At 35.7% G+C, this 23,074-nt stretch overlaps 1 protein-coding gene across 9 annotated transcripts in view; it reads left to right on the top strand.

Moving 5' to 3' along the window:
* The window catches only part of TfAP-2 (transcription factor AP-2), a 161,747-nt gene that overhangs the window by 130,732 nt on the left and 7,941 nt on the right, over window positions 1-23,074 (top strand). For 8 of the 9 annotated variants that reach the window (XM_034340597.2, XM_034340602.2, XM_034340600.2 and 5 more), the window contains 4 exons: window positions 1,673-1,885; window positions 2,441-2,492; window positions 13,828-14,026; window positions 20,572-20,690. In XM_034340597.2, the coding sequence (XP_034196488.2) occupies window positions 1,673-1,885; window positions 2,441-2,492; window positions 13,828-14,026; window positions 20,572-20,690 (583 nt within the window). The remainder of the gene's footprint in view (window positions 1-1,672; window positions 1,886-2,440; window positions 2,493-13,827; window positions 14,027-20,571; window positions 20,691-23,074) is intronic. The other variant, XM_034340598.2, reaches the window with a different exon arrangement.

Raw genomic sequence — 23,074 nt, 5'->3', positions numbered from 1 at the left:
TCCAACGTTTGCTAATTATAAAATTAATTTTTCCTCAGATTTCTTTTTTCAAAAGCATAAACAGGTAGTACGATTTACGTAATCACCGGTGATGCAGGATTTACAGAGTTGTTAATTGGTTTTAATAAACGGCATTAATTTCCATTTCTGCATATATATAAAACCAGTCGAATCTTTATTTATACGTAGACTCTTTGGTTAAATTAACTTGTATCGCACATTTATGGTTCATAATTCAAATGAAAATTGCAAGTAAACTGGCAATACACGATGATGTTGTAATATTATTAAGGATGTTTTATTGAGTCCTGAGAATTCGTTGTTTCTCGAGACGACAGAATGTTCTGTCTTTCTATTCCTGTGACGTTATTGCATTACGTGCTTCTGTGAGATCGTATCAATGATTCGAGCTAATCGTCAAGTCATCGAGACATCGTGATGTCCACGTGAGAACTGGGTCTCTATCAGACTCGATACTTTTTCATTTTCCTATTTCATTCCTCTTATTCTGTCACTGTAGTCACCTGTGTCGATTAAAAAGAATGCTTCGATTCAAATTAAGCATTTAAATTTTTAAACTGACAATTTTCATATAAACTGTCTCCACTAAGAAATCGTTTTCCATTGATGAGTTAATTTGTCATTTACAGTTAAAAGGTTAAAAATCATTCAAATTTTTAACTGACAATGTTCATACTGGAAAAGCATTTTCCACTGATGAGTTAACTTGTCATCCCCAGTTAAAGGTTAATAATCAAAGTTGCTCTCTTGAGAAGAAATGCAGCAATGGAGATGTATTTTCCACTCCTAATTGCAATGTTGGAAGTGTCTTCATCCTCAGAGCATTCACTTGATCGGTCACGGCATTTAGAATGTTTTCAATTGTATGAAAATGATGACCTTTAACATGATTTGTAACATCAGACCTACCAGCATTGAATATACGTATATCTAGTTTTACTACATCCATCAATTTGACGGCACATATGAAAAAAAATAGTAGAATAATTAATAATTATTCTGTCAGTAGAAATGTCCACCTAGTGGTTATTATGCGACATCGGCAGAATCAATTTTAAATACCCATTCGCGTCTGTAAATGATTCAACTTACTGGGAAAGTAATTATACTATAATTATTCGAAATAGATAAACGTTTCCATTGAGTGATTCAGTCGCGACGAAAAGTTTTTACGATTGCAATTAACTCGACTGAAAACACAGCAAATCTGTATTGATCTGTTGATTATTAATAAGCTTTTCTTGGCGTCAATTGCTGATATTATTCAGAGCTGTTGATATTGAAACTAGTATTTTATTTTATGTCACATTCGAAGAACATACATACGTGATTGTATAACGTTTCATAACGTTGATTAACATAGTAATTAATGGAATTTATTGAATCGTGCAAATAGGTGTAAATAACTTTGTCAGCAACGAATAGTAGATTTGTGCATTTATTTTAAATGTATGTATCTCTGTAACTGTATCAATGAAACCTGAAAAAAAGAAGTTTCAATTATGTTTACTAATTTAAACCATAAGAGTACACAATTAGGTAGCATTTGCAGCTGACTGAATATAGCAGAGTAGTTAAATAAAGATACAAAGAAGCAATAATAAAATTTAATGAATGGAGAAAAATAATGTTGTTTTTCTATGTTTTTCAGACGAATATGCATGCGTCCTTTCCATACGATGGTGGCCGCAGCAGTGGCGGAGGCGGTGGCGGTGGCGGTGGAGGCGGAGGTGGTGGTGGCGGAAGGGGCGTCGAATATGGCGCTGTTCGGCGTCCTGACGCCCTGCTGCCACCCCCAGGCCTCGACCAAACCGACCTCGTTCTCCACAGCAGCCTCGTAGACGACCCCCAGGTGAGCGACGATGTACGTAATCGCAAACGCATTTTCTCTATTACCATTCTGTTTATTGTTCCGTGTGATTCGATCACACAGTGAACCGAAAGGATTTTGATCATGCGTAGTTGTGAAATTTATGTTTGTCGTATAGATTGTTTAGAATGTCCAATTGATTCACCGACTGCTTTGTAATTTTATAACTGTAATATTAAATTTGTATTTCTATGATAACTATGATTTATAGACCTATAATACATTTATATAATTAACCCTTTGTAATTTGAACTCTTTGCATTTGTGAATCTACCTAAATGATAAAATGCCTTTAGAAATATTTGTAAATTTTGCTCACATTATTTTCGTTACAAGAATATTATATTAGAAGAAAAATTTTAAATTACAAAAATAATGCAATTAAATGTTCTAAAGCAAGGGATTAATTAGACTTTAAAACAGTTCACTTTATTTATCATTTCAATTGGTTCATTCATTTATTTTATTTATCAGATTTCAAATACTGAACATCATTTCTCTACCAATATACGTTCATATTAATATTTCATATTTCTATTTTCATTTCAGAACACAAACGTAGACGATGGAGGGTTCATGAACGACCTGCCTCTCCTGAAAAGTAAGTACCCTCTGGAATTCTACATTAAAAACAAACATACCGGTCCATTTCACAATCTAAAAAATCCATCGTTTCATCAGCTAAAGTAGTTCCATCTCTGAGATAGAGAAGTAAAAAATAATTTTCATTCAGCAAATGTATTTTGCAATATTTCCACAATACTACAGTGTTTCGTTAAACGCTCAATGAATTATATTCATGATAGCAATTCATACGAATGCACAACAAGGCTATTAAAAACACCGCCACTTTCCAGCTACAAGTTGTAACATGTATCGTGCGATTTCACATGAAATCGGTCAGCGATCGATACACGATCTCCACTCGCGATTCATTTTTTCCATGTTCAATTACAACCTGTTAAAGCCTTGCGAAGGCCATCTCCGTCTTTTTACCTTTCCGACTAGGTTTTAAAATTCAGCCACCGTTCACGAAGAAGCAGTCGATACGACGTAGAGGGAGATAAATTCTAATTAAAAGTGACAAGTTCGCGACGTGGCTACTTTATATTTCCGGTTGCACCCCTCCGACAGTTCTCGCCGCGAGATTACGTTCGCCAGTTCGCGCCTCCGTGTCGCGCGTAAAACGTGCTATTGACGATAACTAGGATTAAGAATCAGTAAAGTTTACATTTATATAACCGTAAATATTTCTTTATTTTTTAAAGAAATAATATGACATTAAATAAATAAAAAAACTTTGGAAAAAATTGAATTTTTTCTAAATTACACGGTTTTCTATCAATCATTTACTGTTCCCAACGATTCGCTGGAATAGGATAAAGACGAACAGGTGGACAACCCAATGGACGCGATTGCGCAATGGCGAACTAGTTGTCCGACAAGGAGGATGTTACCTCTGTGAAAGATCGCCACGATGCTTATGTTATAAGGAAACTTGGGCTTTGATTCACTCGATTGTACGCGAGAACGTAACGCGGCCAGCTCACGTTGCGAAAGTGTCACACACGTTTACTCGTCCCAACAGACGGATTCTTTCCTTTTGCATTGCGACGAGAAACGCAGGAATCCCGAGCTGTATGTAACTCTTTGGAGGAAGAACGTCGCGAATTGTCAGTGAATTAGGTTCGGTTTTCGATTGAAAGGGAGAGTTTGATTGCTTTCAATTATCGGTGAGAGGAGAATGATCATATCGAATTTCTTGTTACTGCTTCTTCTGAATATTTCTCGATAACATTCGTCTTTATATGCTCATTAGAAAGTTTTTCTTTTGTAATTAAGATTTCAATTCAATTCAATGTTCTTTTCTTTATTTGAAGCTTTTTTGAACTTCCAGCTTATACAATAAGTAATTTTAAATTATATAGCAAAATTTAATGACAGTTTTATATGACAAACTTATTAAATAATATTGTAAATTATGAAGAAAATTCTTTTAAAAAATTCTAACATTTAGTCGATGGTGTTAGTCTGGTTTTCAATGATACGAACGAACAACCCTCGAATTGTAATTCCTGGCTTTCCTGAACAATCGACACAATGGCAGAAATGGTACCTACCGGTCACGATACACGGGGCTAAATATGTTTCTGAGAGTGTTAGAGGCGCGAAGAAGAAATAAAACTAGAGTGTATGCCCGCAGGCGGATCGGATTTCGTTCATTGTCATTGTAATTTCTTGACGGGGCGCAGTTTTCGGGGCGTTACACACCACCGGGGGTATTATCTACAGATGGCTGTTTGTTCGAATGTCACCGTGGCTTATTATATGCCTCGTTACTTGCCCTATGACGGCTTATTTCGCCAGTTTTTCTCTCCTCTCGATTTTTAGACGCGTCCCCCTTTGTGCCATTGTTTCGACAGACGTATTCCGACATTGTGTCGTCGAATTTAGAAAGGTGTATCCAACGCGTGTTCACTTTAACGTGACTTTCTTTTCACTTTCGACGAGATGTGAGATTCTTCTTTTTTTTTATTTAATGTTTAACCCCTAGAATACTGGTTCATTCGGGATCTTACATTTGCCCTTTGTCGAGTTGAAACCATAATAACTGTAGTTCTTGAAATTATAAAAGTGCTGCTCTTCCACCCACGTTCTCGTGGAATCGTTTTGTCTTGGAATATCGAGTAGATTGGCAACAGAAACGACAAATACACATCGACGACACAACGTGCACGTTTCATTTCTCGGAAGCCGGTTATACAATTACTTGCAGCTTGCCTTGGCTCCTTCGTCACTCCTCGACGTGCTCCAGTTTAGCGGTTTAACGTTGCTCGAAGGTATTCGAACGAAATAAATCTTTCTTAGGACTCCGAGCTCCCTTGTATATAAAAAGAATCTTTGAAAATTAAAATCTTTGTCATTCGTCTAAGAAAATTTATAAATATCATCTTGGGTTCAGACTTGATAAACTTAGAATCAGTTTTGATTTTTAATATTTTAATGAATTTTAATCTTGATTCGAAAGAGTACAAAAATTCGTATTTTAGTTCAAATGCAAAGTGTGTTTGATAGTTAGTTGATTGGTTTATTAAAGTAATACTTACGATTCCTGATTTTCTGTGTCTACAAATATTTATTAACAGGTTCTCCGTTATGAGAACTGTTTTTGGTGCACTCTAAACTTCCTACTCATACCACGTCATATTTTTCCTATTAAAGAGTTGTCTATCGCACACGCGATATCGCGTGATCGGACCTTTAGCCGCTGACGTCTTCAAGTCAGTGAACGTGTTGAATTACCTTCGTTTTTTAATTTTACAAAAGGTAACTTAGTTCGTATATATCACCGAATATAAACGTTCGAATGATTGGATAATAAGTATATAGAAAATCTTCGATCGATGATTCACTCACATTTGATGACTAGGTGTGTATAACTGCTCTAGGAATGATTGCGAATTGCATGTTCGTATTGCAGCATATAATCTGTCATCTGTTGACGTCGACGTTCAGACAGATTTCATACAGAAGCTCTTTTTTCCATTAGAATAAAAATGTTATGAATTTAGCACACTTATTTCAATTATTATACTGTATTTCTTTTTTATTCATATGTTTCTTAATGTTATCAAGAATAATAATTGAATAAAGTCATCTTTCTGTTTTCAATATTACACTTCTAAAATGATAAAATAGCTACATAAATTTTTTTATACACTTCTGTATGTTCAGAAGGATGACTGGCGAATTTAAACAAGTAATTTCTTATTTGCCAGCGACACAAGCAAAGAAATACCGCCGTGTAACGCGTAAAATAGGATAACGAGTTTTTATGCTTAAGAAGTTAGACCACCTTGAATAATTCAGGAAATATTCTTAGAAATTTATCTCTAAGTGACAGGGACACCTTTATTAATCAAATTCATCTAAAAAATACCATAACTACATAGTTTCAAGTTAAGCCAATTTATTTTATAAAAAAAAAGAAAAATAATGATAGATGAATTTCCTGTCGAGTAGGTACTAAGTGATTCATTTATTCCACTTGTTTTATTTACTTTATTTACTATACTTTACTAAATTTTCAAAAATACTCGATAGTCTAATTCTAACTCCAAAATCAGTCGTCCCCGTTGCATATTAAGCCGAGGCTGTATTAGAAATAATTAATCATTCAGAGGAGGCCAGCAAACGGCGCTTCGTTTTTACCACGTTAATGATTTTTCTAATTTGCCCCGGTCAACGGGTGTTCAATTATGTTTCTTCGTTACGGGACCCTTTCTCGGCGATATTACGTGTTGTGCTCTTAAATTACCGGATGAACATAGTGTTCGCGGGCGTTGCCAGTACTGACAGAGCTCGAATTCGAAAATTATGCGCGTTTTGCCGTGTCGATCTGCCTGACTTATGGGCCGTACCGTAATTTACGTCTCACGAAGCACGGACAACGTGTATTTTCAGCATCCGTAGACTCGCAAACTGTGTTTTATTAGGAGGACATTATGTTAATACTATTTTAATCCTCGTTTCCGACGAGGAACATATAGAGACTAAAATTACCTTGGTGGATCGTTTAAGAAAGTTTGGTTTCTTCGAATTATCTCTGTTTTTCTATGTAAAGAAATTTATCATTTTTACACCTTCAGTTTGATTTTTATCCTTGACTTCGAATTCATTGACTTGTTGTGTGATCTGTTACCAATGTGAATCTGAAGAATGAATTTTTTTGAAGAATGTTTAAAGGTATCTTTTATTAGATTAATTCAGGAATAGATCATCTTCAGAATTTTTATTTAATCATAGAGTTAAGAACCTTGAACGCTATTAAAAATAATAAAAAATATTTTTTGCTAATAGATAACATTTTTATTAAGTTTTTGTCGAACCATAGAAAGAAGAATATTTAGCTCTATAATATACAGTTTTTTAAAAATAAAATTCTAGAGATAAGAAATCCTTATTTTCAACTATTTTATTTATACCCTTAATTTGAAAAATTTGAAGCTGAATATTCTTTCTATATTTCTGTAACTTTTAATGTACAGAGAATTTTCTATCAAGTAGTTGGAATCTTATGCACATATCTTAGCAATTTAATTATATTGGAGAGCTGGTTATAATAGTACAACAAGAACTTGTTCTCAATGAAACTATTTCTATGCATCCTTTCCTGCTGGATCATATTAGAACTAATACATTATTAATACCTAGCTTTATATTAGAATTCTGTTTGCATTATTTGATCTGTTTCGAAGAGAACAAAAACTATTAACGAATCGTATATAAACAATCACTTTTATGTTCATTGAGGAAAATTAGAGAATACTTAGTCTCTAGTTCCAGCCTCTTAGAGAAATTCAAACGTCTCCAACAGCTCTATAATCGTAGAGTACATCCTACAGAATATCCGGTAAATCGATTTCAATCGAATGAACCGAAAGAAAGGGTAATAAGTGGTATTTCATATTTTTCCGTTCGAGAGGAGCGGAACTGTTGTGCGAACACATGGAGGGCGTCCACCATCTTTATGTAAGGGTAGCTAACCTCCTAAAATCAACCCCCTAATGAAATTAACGAGGACCAGTGCCGTGTTGCCCTCGGGCCAGGTGGATCCCTGCCTCGTGGAAACCCCTGGTGTGCCGTAGCAGGGTCGAAAAGTCACACCCTACTCGCTGTTGGTAACCAATCAAAGTCGAGAAATAAGTGAACTCGTTCCTACGCGTCGATTGGTTAAGTTTCCGGGGTGTTGATTGCCCAGGAAATTGTGCGTGCCCCGGACCTGCACGTGCGAAACAGCTCATGGCTATTCGCTTTTGCAAATTGAACGACTTCACGACTGTGACATACGTTTTATCGCCGCCTGACAGAATTAAGGTGGTTACACCATTTCCTTCGAATGAAATTAACAACTTTGCAAATTGATCGCTTTTAAGAAATTAAACAATTAAATATTAGAATCTCTCGTCTAGATTCTGGAGGCTATAGATAAATAAAATTTTGATTTATAGTATATTTCTCAATATTGAAGTTTTGGAATATTAGAAATCTTTAAATTGAAGTGGGTTTGCAAGAATTTGAAAGTAAAATTCACAGTGGTAGTTTTTTTCAAAAAAAAGTAAATACTTATTTACATAGCTCGATGTGTTAAAATGTTACAGCAAAAGTAATGGCAGTACTTTATTCGAATAATTATTCAAACGCACGCTCGTTTCGACTTTGATTGATAATCGCCCGCATAACACCGTGGAATAAAAAAATACCGCAAAACAAATGATCGTCTTGCGAGAGCAATTAAAACATCACATTACTCGGTTGAACATCCCGAGAGCAAGTCAAGTGTGTATATTGTAACTCGGATTATTTAAAAAACGATTCTCAAGAAGCAAAGGATGAAGGATCGCGAAGCATATCTGTCGATTGAATGCAAGAAAAGTTCGATGTCTATTTACGTAACACTGAGAATCAGCCTTGAAGAGTAAGCGATCTTTGACGAGAGAGAATCCACTGACAAACGATTCGCAACATTGATCAATCTACACCAAAACGTCTTATATTTCCGTATAGTCTTCTGTCTTTTTTATTTTCCAAAATATTTTGAAATATTTGGGGTTGAAATTTTCAGTTTCTTTGCCAACAATTTCTAAAAAGTTTTCAATTTTAATTTTTTCAGAAACAAAGTCATACCTATAAACAAATGTTATTCTATATTTATGGCTTATTTTGCCGTGGGAAGAATCACCCCTTTCCGGTTGTACCATCAATACTAAAATATTCTATATATTGCCAATACCTCAATACTATCAATATTATTGAACATCTGAGGGTACTGATCGATTTATTACCATCAGTCAAAATATCGACGAGGTTTCATCAAAATCAGAATCGTTAAATGGTAACTCGAAACTAAATCTATTATCTATAAATATAATCGATACATATTGATACTGATCGTCTAAGGGTTCCTTTATACATATCGGAACTTGATATTCAAACAGAAACGTTGATATTTCAATTTCGAACGTATAATGTTTCAAGCAAAGTATCGGGGTATAAATTTTTCTTTGCTCTACTCTCGCAAAGAAGAAACAAGAAAATCAAGAAACGCGTTTCGTAATGTGGCAAAAATTCGAGCGGACAGGTGATCTCTTTGGGTATCGAGTAAACAGGGCTACACACCTGTTACCGTGAATCGAACCATGCCCGATTCGTATTAACAGCTCCTACCAGTATCTTAATTACAAAGTAACGAAACCGCGGTTCGATTAATTCGAGGCAGCTACACAGGTGTGTAATACCGTTGCACTCGTGGCACCGGTGTATTAATTTATCAATACACCTGTGTGTAATAATCACGTTACGCAATCGCGCTATAAATCATAACTGTGCGTTCGGCTGGACTCATTAAAATCACGGACACGCTGTGTTGCATCGGGCACGAAATGATTTCTCTAAACAGCCCCGGGCTATAGATAATAGTGAATCGTCGTGGATCATACATCGTAAGTAATTTTTTTTTTTTTTTTTTAGAGTAACGACGATTGATAAATCGACGATCACTCTGGAGTAATCGTCTTTTCACTGACATCGATAAACATATATTTTACTGGGGGAAGGTTGCGAAATTTCTCACCGGATATTCTTAACCCTTTGACCACCGTGTCGCTTATAGTAATGGGTGGAATTTTTGTAGACGCCTATCACCCATTTCATAGAGAATAATAGGTATTATTTAGTGAATGATAAATTATTTTACGGAGGAATTGAAAATATGGTTAATAGAATAAACTAAATACTATCAAATTGATGTATGTATAGTTGAAATTTATGATTGAAATTTAATTTTATAGTTCTCCTTATTTTCATCAAACAAATATTTAGAAAATAAAAATAATTAAATCCAAAGGTTAAAAACTTATTAAATCAAAATTTCCAAGTTTCGTTTCCAAATATCAAACCTGTTTATTCTTGTGATAGAAAACGAAATACAATCATTCCTGTGTGTACGTTGTGTTACTTTACATATTTTTTTGTTACTATCTTACACCTTGATACAGGTGTTTCATAAGTCGCATGGGTCTAAACGTGACACAGATCAGAACAACGTTTCATTTGGAGCAAGGTAGATGTTGTCCGGATAAGAAAAGGAGTGTAACTTGGAACGAGATACGTTTAGACGTGAAAGTAACCGGATTTACAGATGTCTTTCTTTCTTCTCGTGTTCGATTTTGTAATCGGAAAAAGCGCGACTGTCGCTTCCGGTCATTAGACGTTAAAATGATAATTGGCGATTGGTATGAATGCTTTTTACTATCAGAATGTTACATATCAAATGACGGATTTCGAGACAGGTAGAAAGTCTGACACGGTTTGATGTTATAAAAATACAACAAAGTTGCGTTTTACGATTTATCAATTAGAAATTTCAGCTTTTGTATAATTATTTTTTATCATAATAAAAATTCAGGGTTAAATATCAAAAGTACGAAACTTTATCAAACACTTGAGAAAAAATCAATTTATTTTGATATCACTGTTACATTTCAAAAGAAATAAATATTTATAATATCATCGCGTGAAGTCAGTACACTTAACAGTCGCGCTCTCTGTCAAGGCGACATTCAAATTAGGCCCCATTATCACGAACTTCCTGCTAATAACTTCCACGAAACTCAGTCGCAGACGTTTGCCCGTACATTCTTCAGAAATTACCGGAGATTTGCCTTCTGTCCCGTCGATCGGATAGGAAACGTGTAGCTGTGTGGCTGTGCACAGTTCGACCGTCGAGTAACTTCATCGATGGCCAACGTGTTCCGGTCGTTGTGCTCCCGTTGCCTCCCTGACCGTTTCCGCTGGAATGAAAATTGCACCCTTCGCTCGAACCACCATCGCTATTAGCCACTGTGAATACGCGTGCAAAGGTGCTACCGAGATGGTAATCTTCTGTTTTGTACATGCTCAATGATCAATCTCCCCCTTTTGAGTATTCTCTTCCCTTCTGAACTGAATTTTGTTTCAGTTGATTTGGAAAAAAAAAGAAAAAAAAAAGAATATTCCTCATCTTGTCATTTATTTTCAAAATTACAGAACTCGTTAGAACAAATGGTTTTAAAGTTTACCTTCAATTTACATCAAAGGTAAATAGTTTGAAGGGGATAAAATATTAAGAGATAGTTGTCAGGAAGCAACGTGATCGATAACGTTACCAACTTTCTCAACATTATAACGTTACTCGAACGTGGAACCCGCCCACGATTTACCTTTGGCTACAATCTACCTGTCAGCCGGTCGTTTCGCACTCGAGATCCACTGACATCAATGAAAGAAGTTTTATTCTATCTTCTACACAAACAGCAGCATCGATTTATCGCTGTACAAGAGCTTAATTGACTGCCCACGCTTTGTAGCAATACCGCCGACTCGATTTCGATCTCTTTGACAAACGATCATCGACCGATCCTCGATTTCAACGTTAGAATGCACCAGTTGAAAAACCTGACGTCAGATATTGATTTAGATCTCACAATTAAATCATGGTTATTTAACGACTGTGACAGTAATTAGAAGGAAATGTCATTTTTCAAAATTGCTATTTAATTAATCATTATTTCTTTAGAAATGAAATTTATTTCTAAGAATACGTTATCTTTACAGTTAAAATAATTGTTCTTATTTTCGTTTGGTTAAAATATACATTTGCATATTTGTATGCAGTCTAGCGATAATGATTCGCCGAGATAATTCGTCTTACTCTTATGAAAGCTCATTGCCACCGATTACGCGATTACGATAAAGAATTGCCATTACGTGCAAACGATTACCTCACTTAGGGGTATCACGACTAATTACCGTCCAGTTACACGTACCATAATTAACACAGGCGCAAGGGTATATCGTGAAAGCAACCGTTTTCACGGTTCCAGCCAGTCGTGACCAAAGCCTCTTGGCACTTTTGTTTCAACAGCGCCGGTAATATATCCACGTTCCTGGAGTGACAAATTATCTGGTGGCGACTTCCTAGACGTTATCTCGGCTAAAACAAGACACAGCCGACCCTGGGATGCCGTGGAGAGGATGTTGCCGCGAATACACGCGCGCACCTGAGAAGAAGGTGAAAGATGGCTGAAAATCTCATTAACCGACCCGTTTTCGAATTCACCCGTGAAATTTACGACGTTCAGAATTTTAATCGTCGGACAACGGCTGCCGTGTAACACTTTTCTTTCACGTTCGATCGCAAAATTTCTTTTGTATTTTTAGCACACGTGATAACACGCTTTCTGATTTATGCCCCGCGATAGAGATCATTCGGTTTCTTCGGGGATAATTCGTTGATTTTATGGCGCAAAGGTGATATTTTTGAAAGTACCAAATTATTCGGTAACCACTATAAACAGTTAGTATACCGTTACACGATCATCTACCGTTCCATTCTCGAGATCGCAATTTATAAACGCGAAACAAACGTACGTCGACCTATTTGGTACGCGAAGAAATTTATTACCCGTTTGACCCGACCGATCGAGACGTCGATGCGGATTGATTCTACTTGACAACTTGTTTGCACTCTCTTACTCCTTTCCTCTTCTACCCTCTTCCTTTATTTACTCCTCTCTTCTCTTTGTCTCGCATTTTCACGAGCACAAATCTCAAGCGCATTCTATACCTCACGGTGTACGTTTCAATCACACGTAGCGATGGTGTCCAGCTGAGCTTTTCAATGAATTTATTATCTATTTAAAGAAATTTTCTTCACGACTCTCTTTCTCTTCAATAATCGCGCTTTTTTATTAAAAGCATTTTACCCCCTTTTATTCACTTACGGATTGATTAGCGCAAAATCCAATAATTAGTTTTTAAACGCGCACATGATATGGAAGAAATACACCCACAGAATTTCAAGTCAATAGCTGCAGTGCTTTAGGCTGGTCGTTAATCAATCAGTGAATAATTAATGAACAAAAATTTTTAATAACATCGGTGAATAAAGAAATAAGAAGAATACTATATTTTTGTTTAAGAATTGATTTGAAATTCATGTTGCCTCAAAACTACCATAAAACATAGGTGCATATACCTCATGGAACGAAGCAACAATGAAGAGTTTCAAGTTATAAGTTGACCATCGCTTCGCCTTGTAATAACACGGCTTTGTCCGTACCTTCCGCTTCTCCTTCCTCTTATATTAAGCATTCCAGAGCAACGATGCAATAATGCCGGACTATCGGTGCATAGAAACGAAAGCAAGACGGGCACGGCGAATTTAAAATATTTTGCAGAGGATATTGCTCTGACCACGGTTATGTACCAATACATAGCAACCAGGATAATGTAATTTCAGAAGAACCTTCGGTTTTGGTATTCCTTCCCTGTAGATTCTCGTTAAAACCTCTTTGACCTTTTACGAGAATAAGGCACACCGATGTTCACAGGATTATTACATTCCTTTTATCAACAGCGTAAAATTAATTGAAAGATATTTAACGAAAATTAAAATAATTTATAGTTCCTTTTTCGGTTCAAAATTAATTTTCTAAGTTTCATAAGATTTCTTTAAACAAACTATAAATTTCTAATTTTATTATATCAGAAATATGTAAAGATGATGTTAATAATTAATTGATGTAGTATTTTTATTTTCCAAATTTCACATTATTCCTTTAACCCCCGGATGGCGAACCATGGAGAGAACCCCAATTTTAATTCAATCTTTTTATTTTCTATATTTGACACCATTCGAATCCCGAATTTCATGCTCAACATTTACAACTTAATCTAGTAATGGTTCGATAATTCATCCATGTATTTCAATCGACGATCATTAATTAAACTCCTGCCTCATTCAACAACCGTTTTTCCTGCTCACCGATTAATTCGATCCCTAATCCTCCAGACGAATGATCCTCTGCTACAAATGTAATAATTGTTTGTTGCAGATATGAAACCATCGGACAGGAGCGAGAAGGCGATGCTGACCGGAAACGCGCAGCCTTCGGATGTGTTCTGTTCGGTTCCAGGACGATTATCATTACTAAGCAGCACCAGCAAGTACAAAGTTACAGTAGCCGAGGTACAAAGACGACTATCGCCACCGGAATGCTTAAACGCGAGTCTCCTTGGAGGAGTCTTACGAAGGTAAGATATTACCCTGAGAAACTGGCGACTGTCTGGATGCGCATCCTGGCTTCGTTTGCATAATACAATTTTATAAGGGGATTAGACCCTTTATAGTCGAGTAATCAGACAACGTTGCCTGATGCCACCACGCTTTGAGTACACCTTCCACAGTAAATTTCGTGGATTTTATCGCTAAAATAGTATCTGGTATTCTGCGTACCGTGTGAATTCTCGTTTTCAATGGAACCCTGAAAATGAGATTAAAAATGAATATTATTGTTATTAAAATCGAGGGGTTTTACGTTGGAAATAGTATTTAATCCTTGCACGACGGACCACGGAGAGAGCCCCAAGTTTTATTTAATTTCCTATTTCATCTACTGAATTCATCTACCCATTTCATCTTCAGTCTAGCAAAAAGAATGTCTTACAGACTATTTACAAAACAGTCATGTAATTTCAGGAACAGGAACATTAATCTTTGATGCCTAAGATAGATTACATCGTTGAAACGAAGGATTTATTTTATGAATGAAAAATAGCACGTTCGTGGCTAGTTCGAAGTAATCAATATTGTTCATCAACATAAATAAAGTGTAGTATTCTGTAAAAAAAAAAAAAAGAAAATTGTACATTCTGATAATAGTGGTATTTCATCTTTGACGTGTTTCGTGAATAAAATTAACAACCTCCTTGATCAATCTTTTGTACATCCTGTGATGAATACTCTTGCAATGTTTTTTTATCATTTCTATCATTAATTTATCATGAACTATTTCCAGTAGAATATATAAACTTTTTTCATTCTTTTATTTTTACTATAGAAGGCTGTTTTTACTGTGCGATTCAACGTGTTAATGAATATTGCTTCTAGGCGAAAGTCATTGACCTTACAGGCAGTGTTTAACTTTTATCATAAACTTTTTAAAGACAAGTACTATTTCCATGTAAAAACTCGTCGATTTCCTTTATCTTTACTAGACAGATTAAATATTTAATGAAGTATAATAATTAAAATATTTAATGCTAATTGTAACATGGTTTTCAATCATAAAATTGCATATTGCATTTCGACCTATTTATTAGACAAAATTGTATAAACTGACAGATATTTTCTGTGGAAAGATTGAATAAGGATGGTCAAGTCCGTGCTAAACCCCATCATACTTGTTCCTTTTTAATCAACTATTTGTCCAGTAACCGCTGGACCACCGTTCGCGTTCGTCCGCGCTGAATTAAGTATTTTAACGGTACCAGATGATAGTGACTGATAGCTCGTCCGAAAAGCGAACACGTAGAAACGGGCAAGGAACACGAGATACAGTGTCGGTGTAAATAAACGCGTACGCTTCTGGACACTTGTCCGCGGCGGAGAAACATCCGAGGCTAGGTTTGTATCTCGGAACAATGCTCGAGAGCAAAGGATAGGTCTTGGAACCGAGATACCGATACGTTTCACCGTTACGCGACTTTATCTAGCCGGTTAATTAATAAACGTGCGTTCACTTCATTCGGCCAACCTCATATAACCGCTCACGGACAGCCAGCTGATTTATGAGTTTCTCTCTTAGAAGCGGGAAGCTCTCCTCTTTATCTGATCCACCGTTTTACTCAGCCAGAACACTATCCGTTGCGCAATGCTTTATCACCAAAGGCATGGATAAATCACCGGCATGGATACGGCCGGATGTATCTCACGCATGTTGAACTAGTATACCACTGTTCATAATTTTTATTATTTTGAAAAAAGTTTTTTTAGGACAGTTGAGCGGTGTAAAATAATAATTTATTAATTTATTAACGCTTTCGTCTTCGCGTCTCGTCGCGAACTGCGGCGGCTTTTTGAAAAGAACGAAAAACATCCTCACGAAGGAAAAGACGAGGAGGCGACGATTGAACATACTGCGACCCTTATTTATTAATTTTTACCAAGTATCCAGCTACTCGTGAAAATACAGTTACGTATATGTATTGGTGTACGAGGTGCTCATGCGTTCAGGTCTGTTTGCTTCGCTAATCGCAAGTTTAAGAAGCAGCAGCTGTAATAAACCGTAATCGTGAGCTGTTCATCTTTGTCGTGTCCGATACACGAGATGTTAACGAGATCCTGGCAGTCATGGCGGTGCGAATAAATGCTTCCGTGTTTTAAAGAAAAGAAATCTTGAATGATCAATCTGTATAGGACGCGATGGACGAAAAAAAAAAAAAAAAAACGAGAGCGAGAAATAAACTGACAATAAAGCGGTCGATCTATCCCTGATGCAAATGAGACATTAATAATTGCATAGCTCGGAGTGTCAATTGGTAGTGTACGAGCAGCCCTCGGGCTGGCATCGAGCATTCGCTGAACCGCAGACCGCGACGATTATAATTCATCCATTCGAATAGCGATCTGACTGATAATTACACGCGGCTGATTCTCTTGCCACCATAGATTTCTACTGTGCCCATCTGCCTTTTCTTTTGTCTCTCGCGTCCGCCTCCCTTCGCCGTCCCCCTTTCGTTCTACCTTCACGGTGAATTAAGGTTTACGATCGACGGGTTTTACTGAACGTTCGCGTTTAACGTTCCTGGATGCGCAAACCCTTTCGATTGCCGGTTGCACCGACGAAATTAAAACTGCAACTCGGTTTATCGGCTCCTCCGCGCTGACAGGGGATTGATATTTTATTAACCCCGCCGTGGTGTAAGCGAAATTCTACCCAGAACACCTTGTCACGTTAAATCATTTGGAACTAGAATTATATTATACATTTGTTTTCAAACGTTAGCCCTCGCCTTTCTATTTTATATATTATTAGTTTCTTTCATTTTTTTAATTATTTAACCCTTCGACGTGACGGTAGGCCATGAAGAGAGACACAATTTTCATTTTTGATACTTTGCATAAGTAATAACACTTCCATCTACCAGAAACCTATTAATAGCCTTTTTGACAGTATCGATTGTTGAAGAAAAATCAATTGATAACCTTTTGATTATTATAAATTCACATATACCTAACTCAATTGAAATAATGAAAGTTAGATGTTTCAATTAAGAAGAAATTGAACAAAAATATTACACCTTTTAATCTTTAGTGATTATTAATTATAAGAAGGTAGTACGTATCTATTTTATCTATGGCCGGTGGATAATTTAGGTTTCTATTAGGTATTCGATACCATTAAATTAAGCTGCAAATTTAAAAGAAAAATGAAATCCTTTTGTACATATTTAAGTGACAACTAATTACACGTATCTATAAAGCTATAAGTACTCCACAATGTATTAAAAACTAATTGCAAACGTCAGAACGATGCAAAAAGTCAGTTGTCAAGAAATTCGAATGCATGCTTTATTCATAATTTCACGTTTCATTTTCGTATTTGACCGTTCTGACAATCGGTTAACAGCTTTGAAAATTACTCTGCAGAACAATGTAGCATTGTAATTTCTGTTGTTTAACGCGAAATATCCTGGATAATAAGGCACGGTAACAGCTACGCTATTGTTGTTATTTCACTGACGAAGAAACAGTGCATGCGTCTGTTAAGTCATAAACGCGTAGAATTTTGCAAACCAGAATTTTACGAGCAGATAATTTTCATTTGAAGTGCTTCATTTACTAAAGACTCGTACGATTCGGGTTTGTATCGTAACCTCTGTTTCAACGATTACCACGCGTAATTTGTTAAATTTTTAAACGACGCAGTTATTGAAACGATCGGTTGTTCGTCAACTTTTATGCCCCCCTTTCTTTAAAGGCTCGTTAATCGTACGAATTCGTGGACGTTGTAAATGATAACAAGTCGCGTTGCAGCGTTATTTGCTGATGGTTATTTGATGACATCGTAAATATTCTTTTATTTTCCGTCTCGTTTGTCTATTTCTTCTACATTCTCCTCTTTCCGGTTGCGTTGCGTCTTTATGACCAAACAGAGGTTTACGATCGACAGTTACGTTGCATTGCAAAAGATCCTTAAGTTACGATTGTATCTCCTGGGATCGTTGGTCATTGGAGCATCATAGATTACGCGAAGAAAGATTGATGCTCACCTGTCGCTCATATTATAGATCTATCCCCTTTGGTTTGCTCTTTCGAACGTAGCAATTATTGAACGTTTTGCGACATCGAGAAATAGGAAAAGGCAAAGAAATATTATAGAATTAATTTAATTAAAAAATAGCTGCGAAACGAGCTATTAAAAGTAATGATTCTATCTAACAATTTAAAATTTAAAAATTAGTAGTTTCATGGCGTATACTAATAACAAAAATAAATTATAATAAATAATCATCAAACTTGAAGGATCAAGAACAAAGCATTATACTATTATATAGCCTTCTGATCGTTATTCCAAACATTTATTTACTAAATAATTTCTCGAGATTGTGTTCGATCATTCCGTCGTAGACTTACGATTAACGATGCCAGTGTTCGAGGATGTCTCAAGTAATCAGGGGTGTCCTGGAGTTCATGCTCATAGGGAGTCGCGAAGGGCGCGAAGAAGATGGTAGAAACGTTGGGGAGATACGAATGGATCGCTGAAGAAGAGAAGAATACTTGTTGGGACAAGAGCGTGTAATGAGTAGAGAATTGCTCTCGTCACGTTCAAACGAATCGCTGGTGTCGTCGTCGATAATAAATATGGGGACGTTGTCGTCGAACGCAAAATTCCTTGGCGATGCTTCGAGCTGACAAGTGCACGTCGAAGGATAAATTGTTGCGTAAAGTTTCTACATACCGCGGTAAATGTTCTGATAATCAAGCAATTTATACAGGATAATTACATGTTAAGAGAAACACCGAAAGGAACGATATGCGTTTTACCGTCAAGTGTTATTTACTCGGTCATGCGGAGGGACCGTGACATTAAAACGATGCGCATTTTAAGTATGAACTTTAATTGATGACTCGTTAATTTTTTAATATATCTCAAAGTTGTTTATTTAAGGCTGTTGAAGTTTATTCAGTCTATAATGATTTATTTGAAAATAAAAAATGTATTAGCTTAATTAGGAAATTTTTATAGCCATGTGTTTTTAATGGAACAGTTTTTTAATTACTTTTAAGAAATATGTCCCAACTCTAAAATTCTGATTGGGATAAAATGCTGGGAGGCTTTTCTTATCAGTTTTGGTTGTTAAGAGAAAAAAAATTTCAATATCAATAAAAATAAATAAATATCAATTATTTCAATATCAATAAAAATAATTAAATATCGATTATTTAAAGTAAATAAACATCAATTATTTCAATATCAATACGAATCATTGTATTTCATGTAAAATAATAAAAACGAAAGTGTAAGATTTATAAATGACCTGTTACCAAATTCAATTCAAACATTACAATGAAACGTCAGAAAATAAGGTTCAGCACAACAGGTTTATCATATCCAATAAAACATTATCTGATCGTCGAACTATGAACGTTCACAAATTACCGCAAGAATTCCCGAAGCAGGCTACACTTCTAAATCAAGTTTCCAGCCGAGTGTCCAGCATCAACGCGTTCGCGGTTACGAGGAAGCGACACGAAACGTATCGGGAGCGTAGATCCGAAGGTAGATATATTAAAAATTTCGTAGCGGTAAAGTGTATTAATTGCCGAGCGAAGCGAAAGATTACCGGATGGACCAGCTGTCCAAACCGAACAAAGGTAGACGATATACGCGATACCGTTATGTTGGTTTACAAATGATGGATGGATAGGGTGTGTTCGCCTATTAATTCACAGAGGTCGAAAATATACTATTTACAAAATAGCATTTTCTATTATAAACTACAAAAAAAATAAAAATATGAAAACCCGTTCGATTTTCCGATCCGACAGACACCTATAAATTTCAGAAAAGAATGAGTTCTAATTTCAATAAAACATACATATAACTTAACACATTCCCTGTCGCACGACTGATGGTATCAGTGGCTAAAGGTCCGATCACGCGATATAGCGTGCGCAATTGTCAACTCTTTAATAGCAAAAATATAGCGTAGTATGAGTAGGAATGTACCAGAAACGATACACATGGCAGAGAACGTGTGAATAATAAAATTTCGTTTATCGATATTTTTATAAATTTATACAGATTTATGCGACACAGAATAAATTATACAACGCGTTGGAAAGTATCTTGCTCCGCAATCGACTTATCCACTGGTCGAGTTACTCAATAGTCGATGGATGACACACGTAGCTACGGATTATGCTAATTTCCTCGTCTCTCTCTGTCCCGCCTCTCTTCCCTGTTACTCGTCAACTTCTTTTTTCTCCTTCCTTCAAGCATCGCGGCAAAAATGATTAATGGAGCAATTCCGTTTCGAAATATCTGTGCTCCCCGACTGGTCTCGGTTTAACGCGCGTGTTTGAAGCACTTTGACATATTTAAACGAGCCGAACAAAGAGACGAGTCGAAAGATAAGGTTCCGTTCAAACGAATCGACACGAGATCCTCGGCTGCAGTAGAATTCATTATGCAACGTGATGCAAGTTGCATCCTTGCAAAAAGATTACAATATCGAGTTGGTTATTTAATTATAATAGCTGTTATTTTTCTTTTATGTTTGTCATTTTCCAGGGCAAAATCCAAAAATGGCGGACGTCTGCTTAGGGAAAAATTGGAGAAAATTGGGTTAAACTTGCCAGCCGGAAGGAGGAAGGCAGCCAATGTTACGCTCTTAACATCATTAGTGGAAGGTGAGTTAAGAGATTTTTTTTATTTCCAATTTCTATTAAATAAAATATTTTAATAGCATACGAAATTTTGTTAAGTGAAATTGAAATTTAATGATTTGCTAAGCCTTAATTAGTTTTTAAAATAGAATACAATGGCCAATTTCAAAATATAAAAATATTGCTAAACAGCACTTAAAGTATACTAATTTGAAATTTAATTTATAGTTTTTATAATTTTGTGTTCCTTGTTGTATCCAACAGAAAATTATTAAAGTTTTATTTACATTATGCTGTGAAATTGAGAATATTATTATGAATATTAATATTTCTTTAATTAATATGCCATAAGTATTATTTTGCATTACATTTGTCATCAAATCGTCATCTGTTTGATATGCAACAACTTAACATTATATAAGCATTAAGGATACATAAATTATAATTATTGTTGCGTCTAATTAACTTAATGCGTGATTGCGTTTTCAAATCAATATCACACAGATTTCTTGTAACACTTTTTTTGATCAATTACGGATTCAAATATGCAAATTCGAACATCTAATTACCCTAATTTATGCAAGCATTTAATGGATCAAAAACGAGGAAGTATTTGCATTTGCGTAAATAACATTACGAATAATCTGTCATATGTGACATTATGATAATGTCAATATTACATGCTATTAAATTCTATCGAATATTTTATTGCATGAGAATTAATATTGTAGAATCAAAATTATGAGTACGAAGCTGGAAAAATTTATGATAATTCTAATTTTCTAGAATTTTTGAAGAAAAATTTAATAGTGTAGGGTGTCACCGATTAGATACATTGAAATAATTAAAAAGAAAGAAAGAAAAATATTATTTTGAATAGTTATAAGGAGCAAATTGAAAGCTTAAAATTCGAAATTTGATAATTAACTATTCTTATTCTGAATAATTATCAAAAATGTCCAGTGCCAATAAATATCCTAAAGTAGCGACAACATTAAAATTCGACTGCTCTTATTCTTACTCTTACTTTTAATTAACAAATATAAAAAAACTGCGTGAAACTGTGCCCCATATTTCAATCGTTATCTCAGAAACGAAATTGTCATTGTAATTAACTGGCGAACAACTTCGAAATTGTCTCGATAAAATCGTTTCGCGTTAACGAAAGGACGTTACGTACTTTTTAACAGCAGTACAGGCTTATTTAACGCGGTTTGATTTCCGGTGGTGAGACATATAGCAATCAGATAGCCAGGATCCATTCCTACAGGACATCCACTGTTAATCGTGCCCTTAATAACACACACGTACCAATGTGCAATGAGACTCAACAAATAAGAGGCCCTACTTTTCTTGACGAAGTTTTAATGACTCAACCGAAGAATTGTTAGAGCGTTGATGCGGACGTTGATTATAATTTATGGTTGGTGGGCTTCTATAAAACACTGTCTCGGCTTTTGCTTTGCTCGCCACTGACACGTGAAGATGACATGTGTGTGTATTCAGAGCACGTTTTAGCATTGATCACTTATAGAAGATTTCATTTAAATTAACTTAACAAATTTTCAACTATAAAAGGTATAATTTTTCTATTTAAGAAGGCCACATAATTAAATAACCGAAATCCTATGTCATACTGAATTTAAAAAATAATTCTTCAAAATTGAATTATCACATCTCCAATTTTACTTTAATTTTAATTATAATTTGCTCGCGAAACCGAAGGTAATTAGTACTCCGAGGTAACTTAACGAAATGAAACAGACTTTAGCATAGGTACTAGGTCGAAATACGTGGTTAATAAGTTTCACGGTTCGACAATAAATTCTTGGCTCATTTTAATGTACTATCGCTAGCCGAAGGGAAGAGCGGCTCGCTCCTTAATAACGCATAAACCATAGAATCAATTCTATTAAGTGGACGGAACGCGTAGCTCGGGATATCCCGTTCAGCGATCTAATTAACTGTCTAGCAACACAGGTTTTCAAACTCGTTTCATCGGACATTTAGAATCCTCGTTTCTTGATGGCATTTCGAAGACGGAAATTAATCTCGTGGATATTTTACTCGAACAACTGCTGCGTTCTACGCTTCGAACCACCTTCTTCTTCTTCTTCTTCTACTTTTTCTAACAGTCACGCGCCCCATAATATATGGGGAAACGGCAACGCGTAACGGATATACATAGATCATATTTGTCATTATCGATGCTTATTTGAATAAATGGAATAAATTTGTTGAAGGAAGCGGTATCGCTGAATAAAATCTAATTATGCGTTACGCAACCTGTGACCACCTCGATCTCAAATAGCTACGGGTCGAGATCGTTAATTGGAATTCGCTCTTCGTCCTCGATGAATTATTGTTAATGGAAAGTTTGATGCATCGATACGAACGTCTTCGTATCT

The sequence above is a fragment of the Osmia lignaria genome, chromosome 15 (genome assembly GCF_051020975.1).
Source record: "Osmia lignaria lignaria isolate PbOS001 chromosome 15, iyOsmLign1, whole genome shotgun sequence".
Classification (NCBI taxonomy): Eukaryota; Metazoa; Arthropoda; class Insecta; order Hymenoptera; family Megachilidae; genus Osmia; species Osmia lignaria.
Note: the sequence above shows the minus strand (reverse complement) of the source record. Positions and strands in the feature narration are given on the sequence as shown.